Source organism: Lactuca sativa, chromosome 5, assembly GCF_002870075.4.
Source record: "Lactuca sativa cultivar Salinas chromosome 5, Lsat_Salinas_v11, whole genome shotgun sequence".
In the NCBI taxonomy this organism is placed as follows: domain Eukaryota; kingdom Viridiplantae; phylum Streptophyta; class Magnoliopsida; order Asterales; family Asteraceae; genus Lactuca; species Lactuca sativa.
Window position 1 is genome coordinate 108,389,697 of NC_056627.2, and position 26,137 is coordinate 108,415,833.

The following is a 26,137-nucleotide window of genomic DNA, read 5'->3' on the forward strand; positions in this document are numbered from 1 at the left end:
CAGAAAGGAGGGGATCCACCGGCTGGTTGTCGCTGGAAAGCGTTGGATGGCGAGGCGGGGTTGGACGGAGGTCAAAGGTGGGAGGCGTCGGCACCGAGAGAAACGTCGGAGGTGGGAGAAGTTGTCGACGTCGAGAACTGAGAAGAAGAGAAAGGGTTTTGTCGATGTGAGAAAGATAGAAAGGGAAATTAAAGAGAGAACATGCAGTAGAGGAAGGGGGCCGGGGCAGTTTTTTGACAAGAAGCCCTAGCTATTACAAAGAGGAAGGCGGGGCTTTTAAGTTTTTGGGATTATATTTTTCCCTCGGGATAGAACGCGCGCGTGCTATTAAAATTTATAAAGCGACAGTCTTAGACGACACACATTTTATTATAAATGCCCTCCGTCTTTTTTTAGACACTAATTTCATGGCACGTGAAAATGCATGTCAAAAATCCTTTAAATATTAAGAGAGATGACATTATTTTTAGGGCTCTCACAAATGCGCGTCCTCAATCAACGAGTGTCATTGTTTGCGCGTCATTAAAGGATTGTTTTCTAGTAGTGGCAGTAAGGATGGCATTATTTCTAACGTCCGGCGAGCCATGGCTAAGAGGAAAGTCATTCTTGTCATGGGGGAGATCTCTATCGATGTCTTTAACATCGAGATGTGAGTTCAATCGAGGCACAATTTTACTCGTTTGTTGAACTCAATCTCCTCCATGCTAGAGGCAATTGTTGTGATCCCTGATGACGACACAGAACACTCCAAAGGGAGTCAAGGGGCGATTAAGTAGCCCATTGTTCCTGTCCAATCTATTCCATAGTCTTTTTTGATCTTTCTCCACCTAAAGATCTGGGGGGGGGGGGGTAGAGTTGCATCAAACCTCGACCAATGGAGGAGCTCCTGTTGGGGGTGATTTCAGATCTAATGTGGTTGTTCCTTCTTGGATTTGTAGAATGATTCCCACCTATCTGTCCGCACCAATGCTAAAGAGTTTGTTCGCCATGCATTTCTACCTGCTTCCGTTACTGATATGGAGGCCATGGGCAGCCCTGTATTGGCTCATAACATGTCATATGTCACTGCCCAAGCGATGTTTTATCTGGTCGCTGGTGCCCATCGCATCAAACTGCTTAACGAGATGGAAGTTGCCCATATGGGTTGTGGTGCTCGAGAGGTCGAACTGAAACGCCAAATTGATGAGCTCGAGAAGGATGTTCGTGACTTCGAAAAGAGGTGTGTCCTGCTTGCTTTAGAGAAAACTGCTGCTAAAGAAATTCAATCTTCCCTGGAAGTGAAAGTGGACTCCTTGACCCAAGATAACGAGGGACCGATGATTCAAAATGAGAGTTTGGAGTGGGATGTATGTGTTTGCGATAAGCTCCTCGAGGAGGCTCGAGCTGAGGGATAGGTTGTACATCATGACTGGGACTGGCTCTTATAGATGGGAGTTATAGTGCATCATGGATAAGCTAATTGAGCATCTGGAGTTCAACAATGCTGTTAGTCAGATCCGACATGCTGCATTTGTTATTGGTGAGGAGTTCAGCCACAACGAGATGAATGCGGAGTTGGATTCCGGTGCTAATGACTGCAATGCCATTGAATCCCAGTCCAGTCACACTAATACTGTCAATGATACGCTATTTGCTTTCACCACTATGTATCATGCTTCTCTTTGGATTTAGGGCATTTGGATATGGCAGGGATGCAGCAGCTTTGTGCTCTAGAAGATGTTGGCAAAACTCATGACGACATGCTAATTGAAAGGACTGATGGAAGTGGTGGTGACAATGGTAGTGGTGGCGTTGGTATGGTGGTGGGAGGCGATGGTAGAGGCCCTCTTGGCCTTGTTTGTAATAAATTTGCAACTTTTGCTAATATGAATGGTGTTTGCTTATGCCCATTGTTGTTGCTTTTGCTTGCGATCTTTTGGATCTTGTGTGCATGGTTTTTTTTTTCCGAACCTATTTTATCATTTCTTTTCATTATTTAATCGTAGGATTGCAATGTAGTGTTGGGCGATTGCATACGTGAGCACTAAACATTGGTGTAGACCGTTCCGATACATTTGGGTATAAGGTGGCTTGTTCTTAGGCTTATGAATACACTAAGTATTTTAATAAGATGACCATTTGAATATACTGAGTCTTTTAATAAAATGACTAGTCTTAGCCTTGTAAATACACCGAGTTTTTCAATAAGACGACTATTCTTAGCCTTGTAAATGTTGGATTAGTGTCTAAGTCCATAACTATTTTGGTATGTACTTGACCCGATGGTGCATGGTCGTTTTGGGTTGCCTTCACCAAAGCAACTTGATAGGATGAATTATGGAGAGAGAAGATTAATTATGATTTATTAATATATTATGAGAATAATATATTAAAGGAAAAATCATATTGTTTAATTAATATTAGTCAAGAATTAATTGATAATTAATTTTGTGGCTAAAAGTGATTAATTAAACTTAAGGGACTGGAACTGTAATTATAAGATAATTGCATTTGGGCTATGGATTACTTTGGAATAATAGGTTGGACGAATTCTATGGGGAAACCCATTAGAAATCGTCCAAGGGATATTCTAAAATGGTCCATGGGCTGCTTAGGGCTTAAGAAGTCAAATTAGGGTTTCCTAGTTGAAAACCCTAATAGCCTACATGTATATATAGTACCCTTAAGCCCCAAAAACATGGCTAAGAGTTTTAGTAGGGTTTCTAGACGTTTTGGGAGACTCCTCTCTCCTTATTCTTCATCCTCTTGCTCTTGGTGTTTGTAAGCCATTAGAGGAGTGGCACTTGTGACTCTAAGCTTTCTAAAGTCATTACAAGGAGGACTTGAGATTGTTATTGCCACATAACAATCAAAGGTAATTCTCTAAACCCTAATTTTGTTTTATAATATGTTAGATCTAAGATTGTAAGTCTTGGATACATTGCATGTATAATAGAGAAACCTAGATCCAAGCAATAGGGTTTTCATGAGCACATAGGATGTTCTTATGGCCAAAACCCATCAGTGGTATCAGAGCCTGGATTGGTTTCTATTGTATGTGATTCTATGTTGAATTATTAACAAAAAATCGAATTCTGACCTTCTGTTCGAACTGACTCGGCGAGTCACTACATGGACTCGGCGAGTCACTACAGGGACTCGGTGAGTCACTACATGGACTCGGCGAGTCTGCCCTACTCAGCGAGTTCGAATGTGTGACTCGGCGAGTCGGAGCATCAGACAGAGGAAATTTCGGATTTTATTGTTTTTTTGCTTAAGGATAATACGATTTTTAATGTTTCTAAAAGATTATCCTTGCCAAAACAGAAGATAATTACCAATTGATTAGATAATAACTTCCTTATATGATTAAAGATTGATTATTTGTATTAATTGGGTGACTTATCTTGCAACAAATTGAAATTAGGTCAAATATAGATAATGACAAAATTAATTGTTTAATTTCTATTATTTGTTATTTGATCCTTGTGTTGTGAAAAAATTTCATTTGTGCCCATGTAAGTTTTATGGTTTAAATTTGAACTTAAAAGTTTTGTTTTGAAATTTAAATAGTTGAAACCCTAATGTTTTGAAATGTTTCAAAACTTGCCCTCAAGTTTTGGAATTTAAAAGTTGATTAAAAGTTTAATTTAGAAATGTTAAATTCTAAAACCCTAGTATTGTTTTGAAAAATTCAAATCACACCCTTATGGTTTTATTAATTAATTAAAGTGTATAATTATTAAATTTGACCACCTGGTATTTTAAAATTGTAAAATACACCCTATTTCACGAAGTTGGTCTATAAGGGGTGTTTAAGGAAATTGCCTATAAAATGGAGATTCAATGGGTATCCACTCTTACCCACCACACTCTTGACTAGTGGAGGGTCGTTAATCGAATGGGTAGGATAGGACAGAAACTTTCCATTATAAGTATAATGAAGTACAAAAGTAACTAAATTCTTTTACAAATTCCCAATCTTAGTTACTTTAGGCAAAAGCGAATTGATGCAATTCCATGAAATTACACTTTGTGCCCTTGCGAAGACGTTAGTGGAGCGTGTGTGGTTAACTGGCACACTAAATGGTTCTAAGCAAAGGTAGCAAAAGGTGACTCAGTGTTTGTCATAGTTCGGTGAAGCGTGTGTGGTTAACCGACACATCAAATAGATGACTGTAACATGTGGGGGCACCATGTAAGTCTGCATGGTTATTCACACCCTCTTTGTGATCCTTGGTATCCCAGTCACAAACTAGAGGGGCATATCGAGATTTAAACATGCCATTGAAAAGTTCAATGAATCTCAAAAGATCTAGGAATTTTCAATAGATTTAAAACTTAATTTTCTTTTTCATTTTTCATGGTGGAAATTAGTGAATCGTCATTCACTTACCTTCAAATATTGTGCAACTAGATTACGACATCCCTTTTCGAGGTTGTAGAGTATTGTGTTGGGTCCTAGCCTTAATATCTCATTTGGGTGATTTATTAAGGACTCAATCAATCAACTAACTTGAATTAATTTTTCTCCCGTTTTGTAGATGTCAAAGTATGACAACTATGGTATTCCCAAATCCCATGGAACAAGCTTTTACATGAAGATGATATTCCACGATTCGATTGAGGAACACGAGATCATGCTTCACTTCCTCCGCCTCCTCCTATTATTCTCCCTAATCCACAAGTTCAAAATATTGAAAAGTTCAAACTCACTCAAGCTCTTTTGGCAAGTAAACATGAAGAAGGAAAGTCAGTGTGTGCACACATTCTAGAGATGAAGTTACACATTGATAGGTTAAGAATGTTGGGATCTGTTGTCTGTGAAGAGCTGGCTGTTAACTGGGTTCTTCAGTCACTTCCTAACTCATATAGTGAGTTCGTAAGAGAGTACTATATGATGAACCACGACGTAACCCTCATTGATCTCACCTACATGCTTATTGCTGCTGAATCAACAATGCTTTGGCGCACTGGAAAAGCAAAGGTTATTGGTGGATCTGCCTTCCAGACCTCTGTGGATATAGGCAATGAAAGGCATGCCATGATCGAAGGGTTTGATCATAAGATAAATGAAAAGTCTGAAGTAGTTCCATGCACTGTTCCAAAAGAGTCAATTTGCTTTTATTGCCAAGACAAGGGGCATTGGAGACGAAGCTGCCCTATTTACCAAAGAGATCTAAGAGATGGGAGAGTCAAAACGTATGGCTCTGCTTTAGGTAAAATCCAATAACTAACTCTCTTAAGTTCCTATTCTAGATTCTTGATACATGATGTGATAAGATTACAATTGATGTTTTGTAGGATCGAAGAAAGGAAAGGAAACTTAAGGGAAGAAGTAAGCAAAATCTAATCGTGAAGAAATGGATTTCGATCGCATTGCTTGAAGATTGGATTCTTGAGCTACTACTTAGAGTTAGAATAAATTGTTAAGAAGTATGTATTAACATAGTTTTTCAATGAATTGCATTGTAAGGACAAATTTTTCCGCAATAAAATAGATTTTGATTTCATATTTATCCTTGCAATGGCGTGTATGAAAAATTGATGTTTGAATGTTTCTGTTATTAGCAATAATGGATTTGTTTCTTAATTATGTTATTTGTGGAAATGTCAAAAATTTACCAAATAGGGAAAGTTTCTCATCGCCCAAGTTTCAATTGGACAGAAACTTAGAATCATACAACTTGGTTGCATGATGAATGAGAAATTTCATATTTGAAAATTAGACTAATTCGTTGACAAAGTGTCAAGTCAAGGACTAGGAGATCAAGTACACAAAGTTGTGTGTTGATCAAGTCCACCACAAGAGTAACAAAGATATTCGTCATGATTTACTAAGGTTAAGTAAATATGATTATACTTATAAGATTAAGTGTAATTCTGAGTCGATGGCACCCTAGGCGTAAATTGCACCATATGGTTGATGTCAAGATAACAGAACTATCTGAGTTCGAGGGAGGAATAGATCCAGAGAGATACTTTGAGTGGAAAAGGAAAATTGAAATAATGTTCAAGGTCAAGGAGTTAGATGGTGAAAAGTCTTGCAAGTATGTCATCCTGAAGTTGAGTGTAACATCCTGGGTGTTCAGGAATTTTCAAATCCTTCTTTTGTTTTTTAAGTATGTCATTTTGGACCATGGATTATAAAGATGTAGCCCTAAGAAGCCTAAGTGGCAAACCGGTAATTTTAGGAGCTGGAATTTTACACTAGCGTACATGTGAGTATGCTAAGCGTACTAGGGCACACCCTAGTACGTTGGGCATACACATATGTACCCTTGGCGTACTAATGTGTGGGTGAAACCCTAATTTTTAGGGTTTGAGTAGAATTTAAACACCTTTATGGTTCATTTAACCTCATCCTTTCAGCCTCCATGACTTTGAGTCATTCTTAGAAAACCCTAACCCACATAAGAGAGTGTTTTGAGCTTAAAGTGTGTTATTTGTGTGCTTAAAGTAGAAGGGAGTGCATCAATGAGTCCAGTAGAGAAAAACAAGCTTGTGGATCTTGGGTCTTCATCTTCTTGGGAAGCTTCAGAAGGTAAAAAGTTTTAGGTTGTCCTTTCAGACCCTAGGAAGGGTTCTAAGCCATAAAAACAAAGTCCCTTTAGCTAGTTTAGCCCCATGCTTCTTGTCGAAGGTCTTAATAGATTAAGACCATATATTAAGAAATTTTTGAATGTCTAAAGTCCTAAAGTTGGAGACTTTATGATTCTGAGGTGCACTTGGACCATAGATATGAAGTTTGGGCTTAAAAGTTTAAGCCATTAAGCAATTATTGAGGTTTTGGACTCTGCGAGGGTACGCCCCATGTAGAAGGGTGTATGCCACACATACTCGGTCAGCATCCCCATATTTCAGTCAATGTGAGGCTCGCGTATGCCCTGCGTATCTTTGGGGTACACCCAATGTGCGCCATCTGTTGGGCTTCGAGTTTTGGGTAATCTTTTGGTCTTAAATGATTGGGACCTTAATGAGCTATCTGAGTAGGTGTGTTTATGGATACTTAGAGAAATGGAACTTAGGATAAGCCCCATTGAGGAGTTTGGGCCTAATTTAGAAAATTAGGCCAATTAGGGGCCTTGAGTAATTTTGGGCCTTTTGGATCACGGATTGGGCTTGGGTCTTGGCCCAATCAAGTAAAGGGTAGAGTGGACATTTACCCTAAGCATGTACTATTAGTCAAGGACATTAATCCACTTATTAATTATATGTTTATTTTGTTGTGATATTTCGCAATTTTCTTGAGCCAGCAGCAAGAGATTTTCTGTGTGATATGGTAGTGTGAGGTGAGTTTTCCTCATAGTACTTGTGGGTCAAAGGCACCAATGTTGGCCCAGTGGATTGATATCCTGTTATGCACGCTATTGCACAGTTATGCTTAGTGATCTGTTATACCGACATCGATCCTAATATATAGGATAATATTATGCTTAATGATTTGTTAGATCAATATCTTGGTATATAGGATAATGTTATGCGTAGTGATCTATTTGATCTATTTGACTAGCTGTAGACTATTTTATGATTATTTATTATATGTGCATATGTTTGGTCGTTAGGTGAGGCTTCATTGCTTTGTGCATAAGCTAACAGGCCAGGGCATACAAACCTGATCGTTGAATAGGCCCGAGAGTATTCTACCCCAGGGATGATTGGACACATACTATGTTGGCATTCCAACCCGATGGTTGAGGGGCCTGGGGTATTCCAACCAGATGGTTGACTAGGCCCGTAGTATGTTAGCATTCCAACCCGATGGTTATGGGGCCTGGGCTATTCCATCCTCAGGATGATTGGACCCAGAGTATGCTGTTTTATATATGTGTTACTGTGTGCGTCTTTGTATTTTGGGGAGTTCACTAACCTTTGGGCATACAGTTTTGGATTCTATTTCAGGTACCTCAGGGGATCGCCGGAAGGAGTAGGTGTGATCGCTCCTCTTATTGTGTTTTATGATTTTGGGAAAAATCTTACGATATAAATGTTTTGAAAACTACAATGTAAACAATTATGCTTTTTGGTTGGTTTGAAAAAGTTTATATTTTTTTGCTTTTTTATGGATGTTACAAGTTGGTATCAGAGCCTTGGTTTGACTGGATTGGAAGAACACTCGTGTGAATCCAGTCTCAAACTAAGGAAAAAGACTTTTAGAATGATTTTTCAAATGGTTTCCAAAAAATAAGGAGGATGCGAGGTGTACAATCAATCAGAGCCAGTAAGTGTTCCCAAATTATTACAAAAGTTATTTGAGATTATGTTATGATATGATTAGAACATCATGCTGGTGATAGGATAGGGATCGTTAGGAATCGTATGATTGAGTTGTCTGATATTTGATGCCTTATCTTAGGTAGAGCACCCCATTGTGTAACAACCCGAAATTTCATTTCATTGCTTGTACCCCTTTTCACGACTCGTTTCGATCGTCCAATCGCCGTTTCCGATTTCGTTTCCGAATTCCGTCAATTAATTAAGTCATTAATGTAGATTTTATTTTATGACTTAATGAGTGTCCTAATACCCTTAGAACTCATTCTAACACCTCGTATTAGTGATCGGAATATTTCTAGAATCAACCATATCGGGTAACGGCAACTTAATCGGGTGCGACCAAAAGCCCCGTTTAACGTCGGTATCTGGTAGAATTCCACCTTGTCCCAAACTTAGGACCTACTTAAACATGTTCAAGCTATCATTTGAAGCTTTTTTTCTCTCTCTCTCTCTCTACTCTCTCTCTAACCTCTCTCCTAAATCCAAGTTTAAGGGTCCAAATCTCAAGTTTAAGGCTTCTAATCTCCAAGGTACCTTCCCTAGCTTGTTTGGTAACCTCTTTAGCCTTCAAATTCGAGTTTAATCTATGGAATAGGACCATTATCATGTGTTTACGGCCCTAGAACTATCCTAGGCCGTAAACTCATATAAATGAGGTTTTGGTGCAACAAAACCCTTCCAAACCACAATTAGACTTTAGATATGGCTAAATAACTTCATGGAATGGACTTAGAACAATTTGGACGTGAATTTTGACGGATTATAATGAGTTTACGGCCTAGGAGGGTGCCTAGGATGTAAACACTAAATTAAATGGGTTTTAAGCCCTTAAACCCTTCCTAGACTCAAACAAGGCTTAGATATGGATTATAGAGTGAAGATATTGGCCTTAGAACATTTCAAACATAATTTTTGGGGAGTAAAAAGGAGTTTACGGCCAAGGTTCATGCTTGGGCCGTAAACCCCTCAAAAAATGGAGAGTAAACTCATTTTAACATGTCCAAATGCCTTCAAACTTAACCAATAGCCTTGTGGTAAATCCTAGAACCATCTAAAAATAGTTTGGAAGTCTTAAACACATCAAAATGCAACACATGAGAGTTTACGGCCATAGATCATGCCCTTAGGCCGTAAACTCCCAAATATGGGTTAAAAGATGCCATTAAATCATAACAAGGCTAGGAAATATCATTAGAATCACATGTGATTGATTAAAGGACCAAAACATTAAGGATTCTATGTATGGGGGAGTTTACGGCCGTAAACTCCATGTTTACAGCCGTAAACTCCAATAAATGGTCCCTATGTGTGTTATAATCCATTCCAAAGTCAAAACCCAAACCTAGAAATTATCCCCTAAGTGTTTCAAGCCAATTTGCACCATAAACCACCCCACCATGAGTTTACGGCCGTAAACTCATGGGGAATGGGTGTTTTAAACCAAAAACTCTTGTATGAGTTTATTCATGGGGAGTAAACTCAAGTTCCAAGTCCCTAGTGCCATTACACGTCCTTAAACGCCACCCGGGTCCCTCCAAACACTTGTAATGGGGTGTTTCCGCGACTACAAGTATTTGTCCCTAACAAATAATTAATCTAAGTCCTAATTAGATACAAATGTGTATCTTTACATTATACTTAGGAACCTCGTGCATTTGCAAGCCCTAGACCAACGTTTAGCATCCAAAATCGTCACGTTTCTTGTCTGGTGAGTTCATACCCCTACGCTTTTTCAACTATTTTCACTGTTTTCAGGGGGGAATACAAGCAAAAGTACAAGGAAATCTTGTACTCCAACTTATCATCTTCTGTTCAATTGATTTCATTCTGTATGTTCTAATATAAATAATTGTGTTTATTAAATAGTTCGAATTACGAAGTTAGCTTTCAAACTAATCATAGATTTCTTGATAAAATGTTACAATCTAAACTATGTTTCATAATCTACGAATAATTCATACTAATCATCAAACAGAAAGAATAACGAAACTATAACTAGGAACAGAACGGATAACGAAACTATAACTAGGAACAGAACGAATACGAATACGAATACGAATAGTAATAGGAGTAGGATTAGGGAAACGAATACGACTACGAATATGAATACGAATACGAATACGAATACGAATACGATTAGTAATAGGAGTAGGATTAGGGAAACGAATACGAATACGAATACGAATACGAATACGATTAGTAATAGGAGTAGGATTAGGGAAACGAATACGACTACGAATACGAATACGAACATGAATAAGTATAAGAATATGTTAAGAATAAGAACACGAATACGAAGATATGTATCTAAGTATACTTCAAGATAACACCATTAGGATATCAGAATACCTAGTTAATACAATAAGTATGAATGGAAATCAATCAGTATATCGAATTCAATAACTAAAATTACTTTTAGGAAAGTATGGGACTTTCCTGGGGAAACGTTAGATAACTAGAAAGGTGTAACAAACTAGATAACTATATGTCATTCACAATTAGTAATAGACAATCAGGAAAGTATGGGACTTTTCTGGGATCATAGTTAAACATAACCAAAACCGTGTAACCTAACAATCAACCAACCATTTCTTTTAAGAAAATATGGGATTTTCTTGGATAACAAACTTTTTGGTAAATCAAAGGAAACTCAAACATTTTCACAAAACAAACATCTTATGAACTCACCAGCTTTATGCTGATTTTCAAACTGCTTGTATTCTTAGGTCAACATTAGACAGGTACCTAGCGATCCTTTTGGAGAAGACGGAGCGTACATAAGACTCGTCTCTATTTTATTCATATATACTATGTATTATGAATGTACAACTTTACTTTTGAACAAATGTAAACTTTAATATGTAATGTAATGGTTGTTTACTTTACTTACTATGTGCATTGGATTTGATACTTAACTTGGAGTCAACCCCGGAAACGTTTCCGCCTTTGGTTTTCGAGGTGTGACACGTTGGTTGTTTTGTGACTCTTTCGTGTGTGAAGTAGCTATTAAATGAATGCGTTAAGTCACATCTTGAATGGGTTAAGTGGTCTTAGGGTGGGCGATTTGGTCCTATTGCGCAACTCTTGTTTGAGTCCAATTATTGTGGGATTGAATCTTTTAGCCTAATGTTTTTAAGTCATGTAGTATGTGATAGTGTTCATACAATAGTTATCTAGCACCAATGGAAGGTTATGTGGCAGTTGGTGGTAGGATGAGTTATGTGGGGTCAACTGGCCAGTTGAGATACATGTAAGTTTCCTCTAGGAAGTGCGGATAGAGAGTATGAGTATGCTAGAGTGAAGTATATTTTTTGGGTTGTTGTGATGATCCTCTGGGACAACTATGGGTAGGTATGGAAGGTAGCATGGGCCCGTACTATTTAAAGCACAAGACCGGTACGCATAAAGGAAAAGTCACAACCCCTAGGGCTTGGTTGGGAGTTGGTTCCCATGATATGTTATGCATAGTATCCGATATCTCCCTGGTGTATTTTCAAAATGGTGACTATAAGATGAGTTGAGATTAGATCCGAATTGGGATCATGAACCGCTAGGTAGATTGAATCAGATGAGTTGGACGCCAGGAGTAGAGAGATTCTCCATGATGAAGTTGTGGCCATCGTCCAGGATCAGATACCAGAGTTATTTGGGTCTATAAAGACCACGAGGATGGAGTTATTTGATGACAGATACACAACCATTGCTGCCACTACTGCTATTGTAGCCTCCACAGCTTTGGTAGTTGTAGGTGTTGGACCGGGTTGGGTTTTTCAGTATCATGGCTTCGACAATGCGAAGCCCTCGACTTTCGATGGGGGTGCAGGAGCCGATCATTGCAATGAGGTGGTTATCTGATGTGGAGGGGTGTTTCTTCACTTGTATGTGCCCTGCCGACCAGAAGGTCAAGTGTGCTCTGAACCTTCTAAGGACTCGAGCGAAGGATTGGTGGAGGCTTGCTACTGGTTCATTGTCTAAGGAGCAAAGAGCTTCCATGGCTTGGGAGCAGCTCTCTGAGATATTCCGCTCCTGTTATGTGCCGCTGGTGGAGCGTGAAAGACTGGTTTAGGAGTACTTGGATTTGAGGCAGGGTTCAGAGATGGTGACAGAGAACACCAAGATGTTCACCTAGAGGGCTATGTTTTCCCTGAGTTTGCTACATATAAGCAGACTCAGATGACCCGTTACTTGAGCATGCTCAAGACGGAGATCAGACAGTTTGTTTCCACCCAGCACTATGGTACCTTGTTGGAGATGCAGGAGCCCGCGAGGCGGCATCATTTTGAGATCAATTTACAGACGAGGGAGAAGAGACCAGCCCTGGTGCAATCGCAACTTGCATCGAAGCAGTTTCAGGCCACCGATTCGAGGTCGGGGAGTCAGATGGGCCAGATTTGTAGGGAGTACGGTAAGGTTCATGATGGAGTTTTTCGATCTTCTTCGGGATGCCACAAATGTGGAAAGCAGGGCCATATTATGAGGGACTGTCGACAACAAACCCCAACTTTTGGAATCAAACTTTGCTACCATTGTGATTAGGTGGGCCATATAAAGGCCTAATGTCCCTTGCTTGTTGCCAAGACGGTACAGGTTCCAGCACTGGCTACCATGAGGATAACTGAAGAAAGTCAGTGCAGGGAGGATCCCCTGAGGGCTCGAGGTCGTGCTTTCCAGCTTACTGTCGAGGAGGCCTGAGCCGCTCCAGATGTTGTGACTGGTATGTTTTTATCCATTATTCTTCTGATTATGTTTTATGTTATGCTTATCTGTGTAACTCTATTAGGTACATTCCTTGTGAACTCTTTGCCTTCTCTAGTTGGTTTGACTCGGGTGCAAGTCGGTCTTTTGTGTCTCGATTATTTAGTAGGGAGTTTCATATCCCCATTAGGGAGTTATAGTGTCCGTTGTGAGTCTATATCGCCAATGAATACGGAGTTTCAGCATCTTTAATATATCAAGGTTGTGTGCTATAGATCTTCGGGGTGTCTTATCTGGTCGACTTGATTCCTATTCTCATGAGGGGTGTTTATGAGATAATAGGCATGGATAGGCTAAGTGGCTTCAGTATTATGATCTATTGAGAGGGCCAGCATGTGGTAGTTCGAACCCTAAGTGGGTGGGGGGGGGACTGGTTATCTATGGAGTGGGCACCAGGATGGGTTTTTGGATTTGTTCTGCAGCCAGGGCTCGACAATATATTCAACATGGGTGCGTAGGCTATTTGGCTTGCGTCGTACATACGTGGGTTGTGTCGTACATACGTGGGTTGTGGCATTGTTGTCTTGGCACATAAACAGGAAATGCATCGCTTAACTCCAAAAGGATGTAGTTTTGGAATTATTTGATCTTAGGACAGTTGATGAGTGTGAATTTTATCTCTTGGGCATGATGACAAAATCACCTTTCACTTGATCATGTGAAAGAGGTGAAGGTTTATTGTACCTACACCAAACAGATGTGTGTTGCCCATTTAGATCCACCACAAAGGATACTAATCAATATTACGTGACATTTATAGATAATTATATCAGATATTGTTATATCTACTTAATCAAACATAAATCAAAAACTTTTGAAAAGTTCAAAGAGTTTAAGCACGAAGGTAAGAATCAATTAGGCAGGAAGATAAAGATTCTCATATCTGACAGAGGTGGTGAGTATCTTAGTATCGAGTTCTACGACTATCTCAAGGAATGTGGAATCTTTTCACAAATGAATCCTTCCAGAACACTATAATCTAATGGTGTGGATGAGATGTGTAATCAAACCTTGCTAGATATGGTTCTTTCCATAATGAGTCGAGGTGCTCTTCCTATTCATTTTTTTGGGTATGCCTTAGAGATAGTCACCCATATTGTGAATCGTGTTCCAACGAAGAAGGTTGAGAAAATAACTTAAGAGATATGTATAGGGAAGGCTCCCTAGCTCACATATATCAAGGTTTGGGGTTGTGAAGCACACTTAAGACGAGGGACGCATGAAATACTTGAACCCAGAGTGGAGAAGTATTTTTTCATTGGCTATCCACAAAAATCCTTTAGATACTTGTTCTATAGACTTAGTGAGAACGTGGGCTTCATAGCTTGAATAAGAGTCTTTCGCGAGGGAGATCTCATATTTAAAGAGAACAGTGGGATGCTATTGATCTTGAATAAATTCAAGAGTCATCTAATCAAGGAACCTCAAACAACACTAGCACTCAACATAAAAAAGAAATTCTAGTTGAGCCAGTTGACAACTCAGTACCCCTTTGCCGTTCCAGATAGGTTAGCATGCCACCAGTGTTCGATGGTTTCCATATTACATCAGATGGTGACATGTTTATCAGTGAAAGAACTCTGGTGAATTTGGATGAGACAACTAACTACAAGGAATAAATAAGAGGCGTTAAATCTAATAAATGGAAGGAGGCAATGGACAGTGAGATTCAGTCCATGTACATTAACATGGTGTGGAACTTGGTTGATCATTTACTTGGTCGATAGACAGTCGAGAGTAAGTGGATCTTTGAGAAGAACACCAACATAGATGACAAGGTACACACCTAAAATGCTAGACTGCTTTTAAAAGGCTTTACTAAAATCCAAAGGATTGACTATGACGAGACCTTTTGACCAGTAGCTATGATAAAGTCTATCATAATTATGCAAGTTATAGCTGCATTTCGTGATTATGAAATGTGGCAGATGGATGTTAAAACCACTTTCCTTAATGGAAAATTATCTGAGGATGACTGCATGAGTTACCTAGAGGGTTTTCTACATGCCAAGTTTCTTGATATGGTGTGTAAGCTTGAGAAATCCATTTATGTATTGAAACAAGCATCTCGCCGTTGGAATCTTTGATTCCATAAGAATGTCAAAGAGTTTGGGTTCTCGATAAGTGAAGATGATTTCTGTGTATATGCCAAAGCTAGTGGGGGTGTAGTAACTTCCCTACTCTTGTATGTTGATGACACACTCCTTATAGGAAACGACAATCTGACTTTCTAAAAAGTTAAGTCTTGGCTTAGGAAATCTTTTGCTATGAAGAATCATCTTATTGCTATAGAAAGAATCGGCTTATTGCTATATTCTAGGAATAAGTATTCATTGATATAGAAAGAATCGTCTTATTGCCCTAAGAAAAAGACATTAAAATACTGAAGCATTTTCGTATGGAATTCAAATAAAGGGAATTGCCTATTCATAGTAATATCAAATTGAGTAAGACTTAAAGTCCAAGTACTGATGAAGAGATAGCTGACATGAGTCGAGACCCATATGCTTTGGTATTAGGATCGATCATGTATCCAACAACCTATACTTGCCCTGATGTGTCTTATGCTTTAAGCATAGTTAGTCGATTTCAAGGAAATCCTGTCAGAGCCCATTGGATTGTAGTGAATAATATTCTTAGGTATCTGTGAAGAACAAAATACATCTTCCTAGTTCTTGGTGGCAGTGATATGTTAAGAGTGACTGGTTACAGTGACGCCATCATTCAAACAGACTGAGATAACTTTTGTTCGGAGTGTGGCTGGGTATTCTTGTTGAATGGAGGAGCGCTTACTTGGAAGGGTTCCAAGCACGACATGTTGGCTGATTCAACCTATGAGTTGGAGTACATGTTAAAATTGTTGTAGTGCATGATTTAAACAAATAAATATATAAATCAAACTGCTATTTTGCACTAACAGGTAGTACTGGTAAGCAGGGTTAGATCCTCAGGGACTCATCCTAAAGTCTATGCCTCTTTGCGTAAGACATGAAATAAATTATGACAAGTGAATAAAACATAAAAAAGAGGAGGGGGGGGGGGGTTATTTCTAAAATATTAAACCAATAAAAATCAAAAACGAAAAAAGAATAACCAAATTTAAAGGTTCTGAAAATTCAAATAATAGAAAACAATTTCAATTTCGTGGTGACTCCCCTGATCATATAATTAACCTTCAACACAATATTTGGTTGTGCACTTGTTTAAATTTGTACTGAAGTTCATTAACAAGCTCTAATAACCTCTATTACAAAAATTATTTAATCAAAATAAATTCTTTAAATTAAACCTAACTTTCTACCAAATTAGCCAAACAAGCTCATGATTAACAAAGAAAAGTTGCATTAAACACAATGTAATTTGCCAATAAGGTACAATACCCCTCATAAGCTCAGAGGAGTACAATTTTTTTTGATTAATTCATATTAAAGTTAACCCTAAACGCAGAATTATAGCATTATTTGTTACTTTTTACCAATTAATCTAGAGAATTACGAATCTAAACAATTAGATGACTAGAATGATTCACAAACAATCTATGTGGCCAACAGAAATTGAAATCAAAATCACACATTCAATTAATCATAGAATTGATCAAACTAAATAGTAATCCCGGTCAAACATCATGCCTAATGATTAACCATATGAAAAGGTTACGTCTTTGCGAAAGTGAAATCTGAGTTTTTAGCCTGACATGGCTTAAAGAGAATTAAAAACAATAGAAATAGAGTCTAAATGATAAATCTTACTAAACAACGAAGAGAAATTGAATTGTGTCCTAGTCTGCGTTATTCACTTGAACGTCTTTGAAAATCGCATTAGAATCGTCAGGAATAGCTAATTAGGGTTACTAGACAAATATGTGGCTCTACTTATGCGTCCAACTATAAAAACGTCATGCATGCGATCACATAAGGACAACCTACGATCACATGTATTATCGAAAATGCATCACGAGCCTTTTAAATGAAGTACGATACCATTTTGAGACATTTTGGCCAAGTTGGGATCACAGGTTATGTTGTTGCGTTTGCATAAAGTGGGTTTTCTCATCCTTGTGAATATTTAGCACGAATAATCTCCAAAGCGAAGCTGTGACCAAACATGCGATCGCATGTTCATAGCTCTCATCACATAGGGACAACTTGCAATCACAAGCCTTCATTTTCGTGTCTTTTTGATCGTCGCTCCTCCTTACAAGTAGTTCTTAATCATTCATTGGCATCCTTCCTTAGTCTAGACTCCAACTAAGCTCCAAAGCATATATTAACGCATCCCGAACCCGCGTAATCATCATGTGCTCCAAATTACCCTGAAAATTTTAACAAATGTGAGCAGTACGACCACTCTCCAAAATAATGATGAAACACACAATACATAATAATAATCAGGAGTTAGTTAGCATTTTATGAAAAAATACCAAAGAAATCATGCTAAAAGATGCATATAAAATTCATCTAACAAACCTCCCCAAACCTAGATCTTACTTTTCCTCGAGTAAGGAAAGGATAAAAGTGGTAATCAGAATAGAGAGCAAGGGTGGTAAAGGAATAACCTAGACACACTATGAACTGAAGTAAAAACCTAACTACAAGAACGACAGAAAATAATCAGAACAAGAAATAAAACATGCATGCAAAAACAAAAGGAAAGGAATAAAGAACAAAAATGATATCAAAAAGAGAAACAAACAACTAAAAATAAAAACATACATTTTTTATATATTTAATATTTTCTTATATTTTTTTCTCATATACGATCAGATTTACATCGAAAGGGGCTCCAATCACTAATACCTAAGCAACCATCCTGCTACATTCCATGTATCACAGACTCCCAAAGTGAGGAAGACCACGAAACGGTGTAACCTAATAGTCCAACCATAGTTTTATTTAAACTTTATACATTAATTAGCTTTATGAGTGAAAATAACACAGTCCGGATCTCATGTCTTTAAGTCTAGATGGTCAAGAATCAGAATCGACACATCCTTAAGAAATCGGCATGACCAAATCAGTTTTCACCAAAGTAGAAAAGGCCAACCCCCGTAGGATACTGAGCTTTATGCTTTCACTTTTTCGAGAGCCACAAGTATAATATCACATAGTTCTTCATTAGCCAAATTTGTCTTTGAAACGACTTCTAATTTGATTGAACTTGGATTTGTAGCTTCGTTTTGAGCTTGAATTCTTCAATATATTTTTGGGATTTCTTGAAATTTATTCAATTGAGCACTTGCATTTCTTTGATTTGGGTATTGGTTATGATGTTGTACCCTTTCTTCTTTCTTGATTGTGTAGATCTGATACTTAAGCTCTCTGTTACCGCAAGAGTAACGTGTGTCAACAAATAGGGCCATGTTCTGTGGGTTTAGAGTTGTCGACAAAGATTCTTTTTAAACATTCAAAAGAAAATCATCCTAAAGTTGTTATTACTCTCATAAAATGTATCAGTACCCCACTTTATTTATTTTCTAAGGTTGGGGCCTCGAATTACAGTGTTTGGGTCCCCTAGTTATGACATCTGATTCTACACTTCCAATAAAATAAGGTCGCTCGGGATTTTTTTTTATTTTTAATTATCAATATCCCATTTCATGGAGCTATCATATGTATGACATCATCTCACATATATATTTTTTATATATATTTTTAATTTTTTTATGCAAAAGCAAAATGCAACAAAACGGTAATATTTTTGTTTTGTTTTTTTAAGATAAAACTAGGAAGAAAATTAAAAAAAAAAATAAAGAAATAAATGAATTTTTTTTTTGCATTTTTTAAACTATTTTTGAAATCAAACTTTGTACACAATGATAACAAATCCCCTCCCCAAGCTGAAAATTAAGCATTGTCCTCAATGCTCAGGGAAGAGTGGAAAACGACTACTTTGGTGAGGATGGAAAGCAACAGAAGAACTCATCGTGAAAGTCGGTAAAGTCCTCACAATAACCTAAGACCTCATCACAATATCCGGAAACCTGCATGCTATAATGCTGATAATCGAGGCAGAGACCAGTCATAGTCTGCTGAAGAGCAGCAATATCCTGTCGGATGTCAGTCTACATAGGATCAGTTTGGGTATACGAGAGTGGTGTGGCATCAGAGTAATCAGGGTGCATAGTTGACGAAGATGGTCTTTCAGAATGAGGACACAAGGGGGGGGGGGGGTTGCTATGACCTACGTGGGTGAAGAGATGGTGGAATGTTTGATGGAAGAAGCCACAGAGTCTCGCTAATGGGGTCAACGACGGCGATGTCATCAGGACCAGTTACCTTGAAATAAATGAATTGTCCAAGCATCCAGACATTCCCACCCAGAGCGGGACGTAGCTTGTACATGACCCTAACTCCTAAGGTTCTGCAGGGTAAAGTGAAAGGAGTCACCCAAAAATAAGGTGTACTCTGGGGGAAACTGTTTCGCGAGGGCGCGAGCAATAACGATGATCAAACCACCACAACATATGACACCACCGGTGTGAAGGCTTATAACTTTGTGGGAATCATTTGATGATTACATCACCAAAATGAGGAAGGTACGATCCGGTGACCACGCATCATAAAATGAAAAGCTTGGCTTTGCCGGCTTTGGTGGTCTCAACATGTGCGTAAATAATGTTGCAAATAATTTTCAAAGAAATTTTTAGAACTAGATGGACAATGCTGATCTGAATGGATTGGGACAACTCGTAATAGTCCAATCCTGTAATGGAATGCCAAAAATCGCGCACGTCGAAACCAAGGGTAAGCTGAGATAAGTTGGTGATGGGTGTACGGAAAACAGTGGGACACCTATGAAACAGACTATGACAAGACCCTTAATGATCTTATCTATTTGCTAAGATCAACTTCCTAAAATTTATGGACATTGACAATGATGACATTGGATATCTAGTAAAGCTCTCTCTTCTCAGTGGAAAGGGATTGGCCATAGTCAACTCGGTTGACCAAATGGTAAAGAGAAAAGCTAAGTCTGGATAGTCTCGTGTACCATTATCAAAGGGTCCATATGTTTATATCGCCAAAGAAAGGGGCATTGGTTGCAAAGCTGCCAGATTTACCTAAGGATGTTAAAGTCAATAAGTTTGACTCTACTTCAGGTAAAGTCCACTATCTAACTCTGTTAAGTTTCTATTCTGAGATTCTTGATACATGATGTGACTGGGTCACATGGAGATGTTTTAAGAATCAAAGAAAAAGTGAAGAAACTTAAAGAAAGAATATGCTGAATCTGATCGCGTAGATGGATTTCTATCGCGTAGTTTGAAGATCGGATTCCTGAGCTACTTCTTGGGAGTTATGAGATATTGCCTAGGAATAGATAACAACAAGTTTTCATATGGATTGTAAGGATAAGTTTTCCGCAAAGTTTTAAAATAAAAGAAAAATTTTTGATTTTATTTATTTTAAAAATATCCTTACAATGGCATTTGAGGAAAAATTGTTGCTTATATGATTCCATTAAGAGCAAGAGTGGAAATATGAAATTGATTCTTTCATTTGTGGTAATGTCTAGATTTACCAAATAAGGAAATATTCTCATCACCCAAGTTTCAATTGGACCGGAACTTGGAATCATGCAAGTTGTAAAGCATGATGGATGAGAACTTTAATGTTTTGGAAAATTAAGACTAATTACTTGTTCACATGGATGTGTGAGTCAAGTAAAGGACTAAGGGATCGAGTACACATTCTTGTGCACTGATTAAGTCCACCACAAAAGATTGATAAGACTATTCGTCATGATTTACTTAAGTTCAATAAATATGATTATACTTACAAGCTTAAGTGTAACTCTGAGACATTGGAAAAGGTTCCAATGTATGGCAGAGCGAATAAGAAGAATCAACTTAGGCAGAAGGATAAAAGTTTCTCAAATCTAAAAAGATGGGAGAGTACTTTAGTATCAGTTTTGTGATCATCTTAATGATTAAGAAACCATAGCACAAATAGTTCTCTAAGGAAGTCTTAGTGCATTCTTATGACTAAGAAGAGGGATCTTGAATTGTTGAAATGGTTAAATCAAGAAGATGAGTCATACTGCAAGTCTTAGAGTCATACTCCAAGATTGTAATTTGAGTGACATGTCTTAAAGAAGGTATAAAACACTTGTCAAATGTAAGAGTAAAAGTTTTCTACTCTTGTACATTTGAAATTGGTAAGTTGTGATGTTTTGGATAAAACAAAGACCAACTTAGGCCAATTGTGTGAAGTGTTTGTCTTGATTAGAATCCACACTATCTCTTGGATATTTGACAGGGGAGTCTTATATGTCAAGAGGACAGTGGGAGTCTTAAAGGTCTTGAAAGTCTCAAGAACTAATCAAGAATAAAACCTGAAGTTCTTCACTAGCACACGACTTGAGGTTTATAACCTATCATGTTGACATATTCTGTGCCCATTCCAGTTAAAGTTGGCTTTGCATATGAGTTCTTAGAGTTCTCAATTGGTTGCACAACAACTTAGAAGCAATGGCAGGCCCTTGAGCTGCCAGGTGGCAAGAAATTAAGATTGAGTTCAATCCATATGGTTTTGGATTTGTCATTATCTGTGTCTTGTGATTATGGTTTTGACAAAATCATATGGGTAGGAACTCATACACCAAATAAATCTAAGTGTCATAAGGTTTCTCTCCGATTCATGAAAATGATGGTGAGGAAACACTTTCACTAAGTAGATTTTATCTAGATAGCAATTGTGATATTTGCATTCTCAAAGTCGTTAGTGGAGCGTGTGTGGTTTACCGGCACACTAACCTGGACTTGTGAGAAGTGGCAAAAAGGTCTAACCATTATGATTACGGCATACCTCTTCATAATTGTTTAGACACACAAGTGTGCTATCTAAGGGAAGGTGTATGATTTTGATAAAGTTTTATCAAAACAATCTAGTATCAGAAATCTGAACTTTGGTAAGAAAGTCAATGAAGTGTTGATTTCTAGAAGTCCAGGTGATTTTTGAGAACATGTCAAAGCTAGTGGGAGCATAAGTGTTATGCTAATAATCATCATGCTAGTGGGAGCACGATAATTATGATAAGTATTGCAAGCTAGCAATGTTAATTATAGAAAACAAAAGTTTCAATTTGGAAAGAGTTGTTATGCTATAATTAAGGGAGAGGAAATTATACTTCATCTCAAATCTATAAGCTTAGATCGTGAGGTTTTAATCATTTAGTCAAGGATATATATGAATTTCATGTTGGAATGGCTCAACATAAGGAAATTTTGTATATGAGTCCATTATTTGCGTTCTAAAATTCGATTATGATTACGGCATCCCTTTTCATAATCTGAATTATGAGAACTTGGCAAATTGAAATGGAAATGTTATAGAAAAAGACTGGTTTAGTCTTTATGTGAGACATCATGAATCGATTCCCATATACTTTGGATATAGGATCGATTACATGTGCTATATTCATCATTTCTAAAATTTTCCAAATGCCTGGGGCATTAAGAAGGGAAAAGGTTTAGAACTGGATATGACTAAAAGGATTAAACAATTGTCGAGGACAATCTAAGGTTTACCAAAGATTGGTTGCTCAAGGACAGTTGGAAGTATAGTGATAATTCTGGAAGGACCATATTGACATAATCTGTAAGGAGGCAAATCTTGTTCAGAAGTGATAGTCAAAATGGAATCTGGAAATGTTTCAAAGTTAGAATTTTTCAATCTGTTTAAGATTAGGAAACTTAATGCAAGAAGGATGTTCCCAAGGAGCTGATCTCCTTTGGAATGGTCTGTAATGGTTGTTGTCAAGTCCTTCTGACTTTGTGCATAATCATTACAAGAGGTTCAATGCATATAAGTTTAGAATCTAACAGATTTCAGTAAATGGCATGAATTTGGAATTCTTGCATTTGCAGTAAGGATTTGGGAGTGTGAAAAGAGAATCATTGAAGTTATGTTCAATTGATCTAGTTCACAAAGTAAAGATCATAGACAAACATAGTATGCATACTTGGTGTGTGGCATGACTAGTGTTTAGAAAAACATAGTGTACATGCTTGGAGCATGGGACAACTATTGTTTTAAATTCAAGAATAGAGTTGATAGCTGAAACAGTATACAATGAATAATGTGTAATCATATGGTGATAAATAAAAGGTGTTTTATTTATGTTCAAAGGGTTGATACCGTATTGGATTCAATTATTATTGTGTTTCATTTTGCATGTTTTGACTTCCCGAATAAACTGGGTTATTCTTCCGGAATGACTAAGTTATTCAAACCATCCACAGTCGGTCATATGTTGGAAGTAGATATGAATTAAGACTGTCATGGGTTGGCTTGTAGAGGTCTAAGGTGTTGGACAAAGTGCTACAACACTCATGAGTGCTCATAAGTTCTGAGTATTGGATTCAACCCGCGCTCATTGGAATGACTTCATGGATTTTATCACGAGTGATCATGAGACGATAATATCTTATATTCTTCAAACCTAGAGATATGAGTTGTTACTATGAGTTGATAGTACATTGATTGCACGAAAACGCATTTGGTAACTCGGTGCTATAAAACGTGCCTTTGTGTATGATTCAACAAGTAGTAGAACAAGCCATATGAGTCGAAGTTTATCCATTCCTTTTACCTTCGGGATAAAAGCGATATCTGTGGGCCCCTCGATGATTTGATGATGACAAATGGAAGTGCTCGGCCGGGCCAGGACTGATTTGATTTGTTCAATAAGTCAGTCGTCATAAATCGGAAATCGGGAAACAACAAATGGACAGAGAGAATGATTATAATCCATGTCTCAGTCCATATGATATCTAGAATGGAGGAATATATGATCCCTTATCTAATGGACAAGTCACTGACAAAGCTCAGAGTTCATCTACAAGGTCAGAGTTCGACAGAAGCTTTTGAGAGCTACGATTGCCGGTTGGTTCCTGAAGTCATACGCAATAATAGTTTTACACTTATCCAAGTGGGAGACTGTTGGATTAATGTCTAAGTCCATAACTATAATTGGTAAGACTTGACCCGACCCGGCATGGTCCATTTGGGTTGCATACCATCATGCACTTGGATAGACTATAATGAGAGAAATAAGACACTTATGGTTATTAATATACTATAAGTTCTAGTATATTAATAATAAGAATAATAAGATTATTTAATTAGTATTGATCAAGAAGTAATCTAGGATTAATTAAGTGATCAAAAGAAGACTAATTAAATATATGGGTTGATTATGTAAATCATCCATACTTGTATAGTGGGCTAATGCTCCATGGATAATCAAGTTGGGTTAAAACCCATAGGATGCTCCATGGTGTATTTGAACCCATGGATCCAAGGAAATGGAAAGCCATGACAATTAAGGGTTTACCCTAATTGTAACACTATATAAAGATCACATTCTTGGGAAAAATCAGCCACTAGAGAGAGTGAGAAAGGGCTAGCCGATTTTCATGAAGTATAGAATTCTCTCAAGTTATTCCAAGTGTATTTGGTGTTGTGTGAACCATTTGAGGTGTCACACTTGGGGCATTAGGCACTCAAGCTTCATGAAGACTTTCTACACCAAAGAGGTATGTATTCTATCTTGCTATAGTCATTGTTTTGTATGCTAGATTAGGATAATACCTTGGAAGTTCTTATTTGCATGTATAATAGAGAAAACATAGATCCCAGGTATTTAGGGTTGCATGTACACTTAGGAGTGTTAGAATGCTCAAAACCCAACACTTTGTATGTCTATATTATAAAAAAAAACAAGTTACATTTTTTAAATTATGTATCTTTAAGTTGATTATATGTTTTGCAGTTTCAAGAAACGAATAATGTAGACGATTTAAAGAATCAAGTATTTTATAGGTTTATTCAAAGAACCTACGTATTGCATGTATTCGCACAAGTGTTTCTAATATACACTTATGGTGGATTTCCCTATGTTGTTTGGGTTGTGGTAAGACTTTTCACGATCTATAATAAGTAAACGTGTTTAGTTCCATTTCCATAAACTATTTTCATGTTTTTAGTTGGCAATTTTAATCATAATCTATAATAAAGACAATGCTCTACCATGTGACATTTTCAGTTGGCCCATTTTATCAATTACCATATCTCATGATGAATTTATTGGATGATGAGCATATATGTAGGGTGTGATGACGACATGGTCTTACCATGTGACATTTCTAGTGAACTCGGCTTGTCATGTATGGGGTACTCAAAAATGGGACACCGGTGATCTTTCCAAGAATAATTGGTACACATTTGAAGTTTAACCTATGAATTTATATATACATAAATTCATTTAGAAATACTTAATATTTGGTATGCATATCTCCAGGTGGGTGGCATTACTTACTTTTGGAGAAGGATGGCATAACAATCATCATGCATTTGAATATTCAGCTCGACATGGGTTAGAATTGTGGCAAATTGACCTTTGTTGGTATATAATAAGGTTTCTTGAAGCACTCGGATTAGCTACCAATGTGAAGTTGCCAACTGAAGCACACAAACTAAAAAAATCATTCTCCTCTCATAACAAGTTCAAGTGATTGACCGATAAATATTTCAACAATAATGATCAGATCAGTTTACTTTTACATGCCAATGTGTTTGTTTATGAGTATAATATCATCAAATAACTATTACAACAAGAATGTTATATGAAAAATAACTCATAATAATATTGTGTGATTTTATTTGTGCATGTATGGGTACATGTTTTAAATCATAAAGCTCTATATAAGTGGGAGACCATTAACAATGTTTGTATTTCTTAAGCAATTAATAAAGTGTTATATTTAGTACATTGTGTTTGAATAAACCTTGAATTCTAATCTGCAGATCATATTTCCTCTATTTGTTACTTGAAATGTTTTAAACCATAAAGCTCTATATAAGTGGGAGACCATTAATAATGTTTGTATTTCTTAAGCAATTAATAAAGTGTTATATTGAGTACACTGTGTTTGAATAAACTTTAAATTCTAAGATGTAGATCATATTTCCTCTATCTCTTAATTGAAATTCACAAAAATACTTATATTGCTAGTTTGTTTTCAAAATTATTCTTCAAGATCTATATATGCAACATGTAACACCCCATTTTCACATTCCAATAGAATTCGTTTTAAACTGTTGTTTATAAAATTTGAAATTGA

The 26,137-nt window shown here is 37.3% G+C and overlaps 1 protein-coding gene across 1 annotated transcript; it reads left to right on the forward strand.

Moving 5' to 3' along the window:
• The first annotated feature begins 1,446 nt into the window (after nucleotides 1-1,446).
• On the forward strand, nucleotides 1,447-25,528 carry LOC111911750 (palmitoyl-monogalactosyldiacylglycerol delta-7 desaturase, chloroplastic-like). Its single transcript, XM_023907495.1, has 5 exons — nucleotides 1,447-1,600; nucleotides 1,672-1,835; nucleotides 24,787-24,927; nucleotides 25,124-25,230; nucleotides 25,315-25,528. Exons 1-5 carry the CDS (start codon nucleotides 1,447-1,449, stop codon nucleotides 25,526-25,528), a joined length of 780 nt encoding a protein of 259 aa, XP_023763263.1.
• Nucleotides 25,529-26,137: the final 609 nt, after the last annotated feature.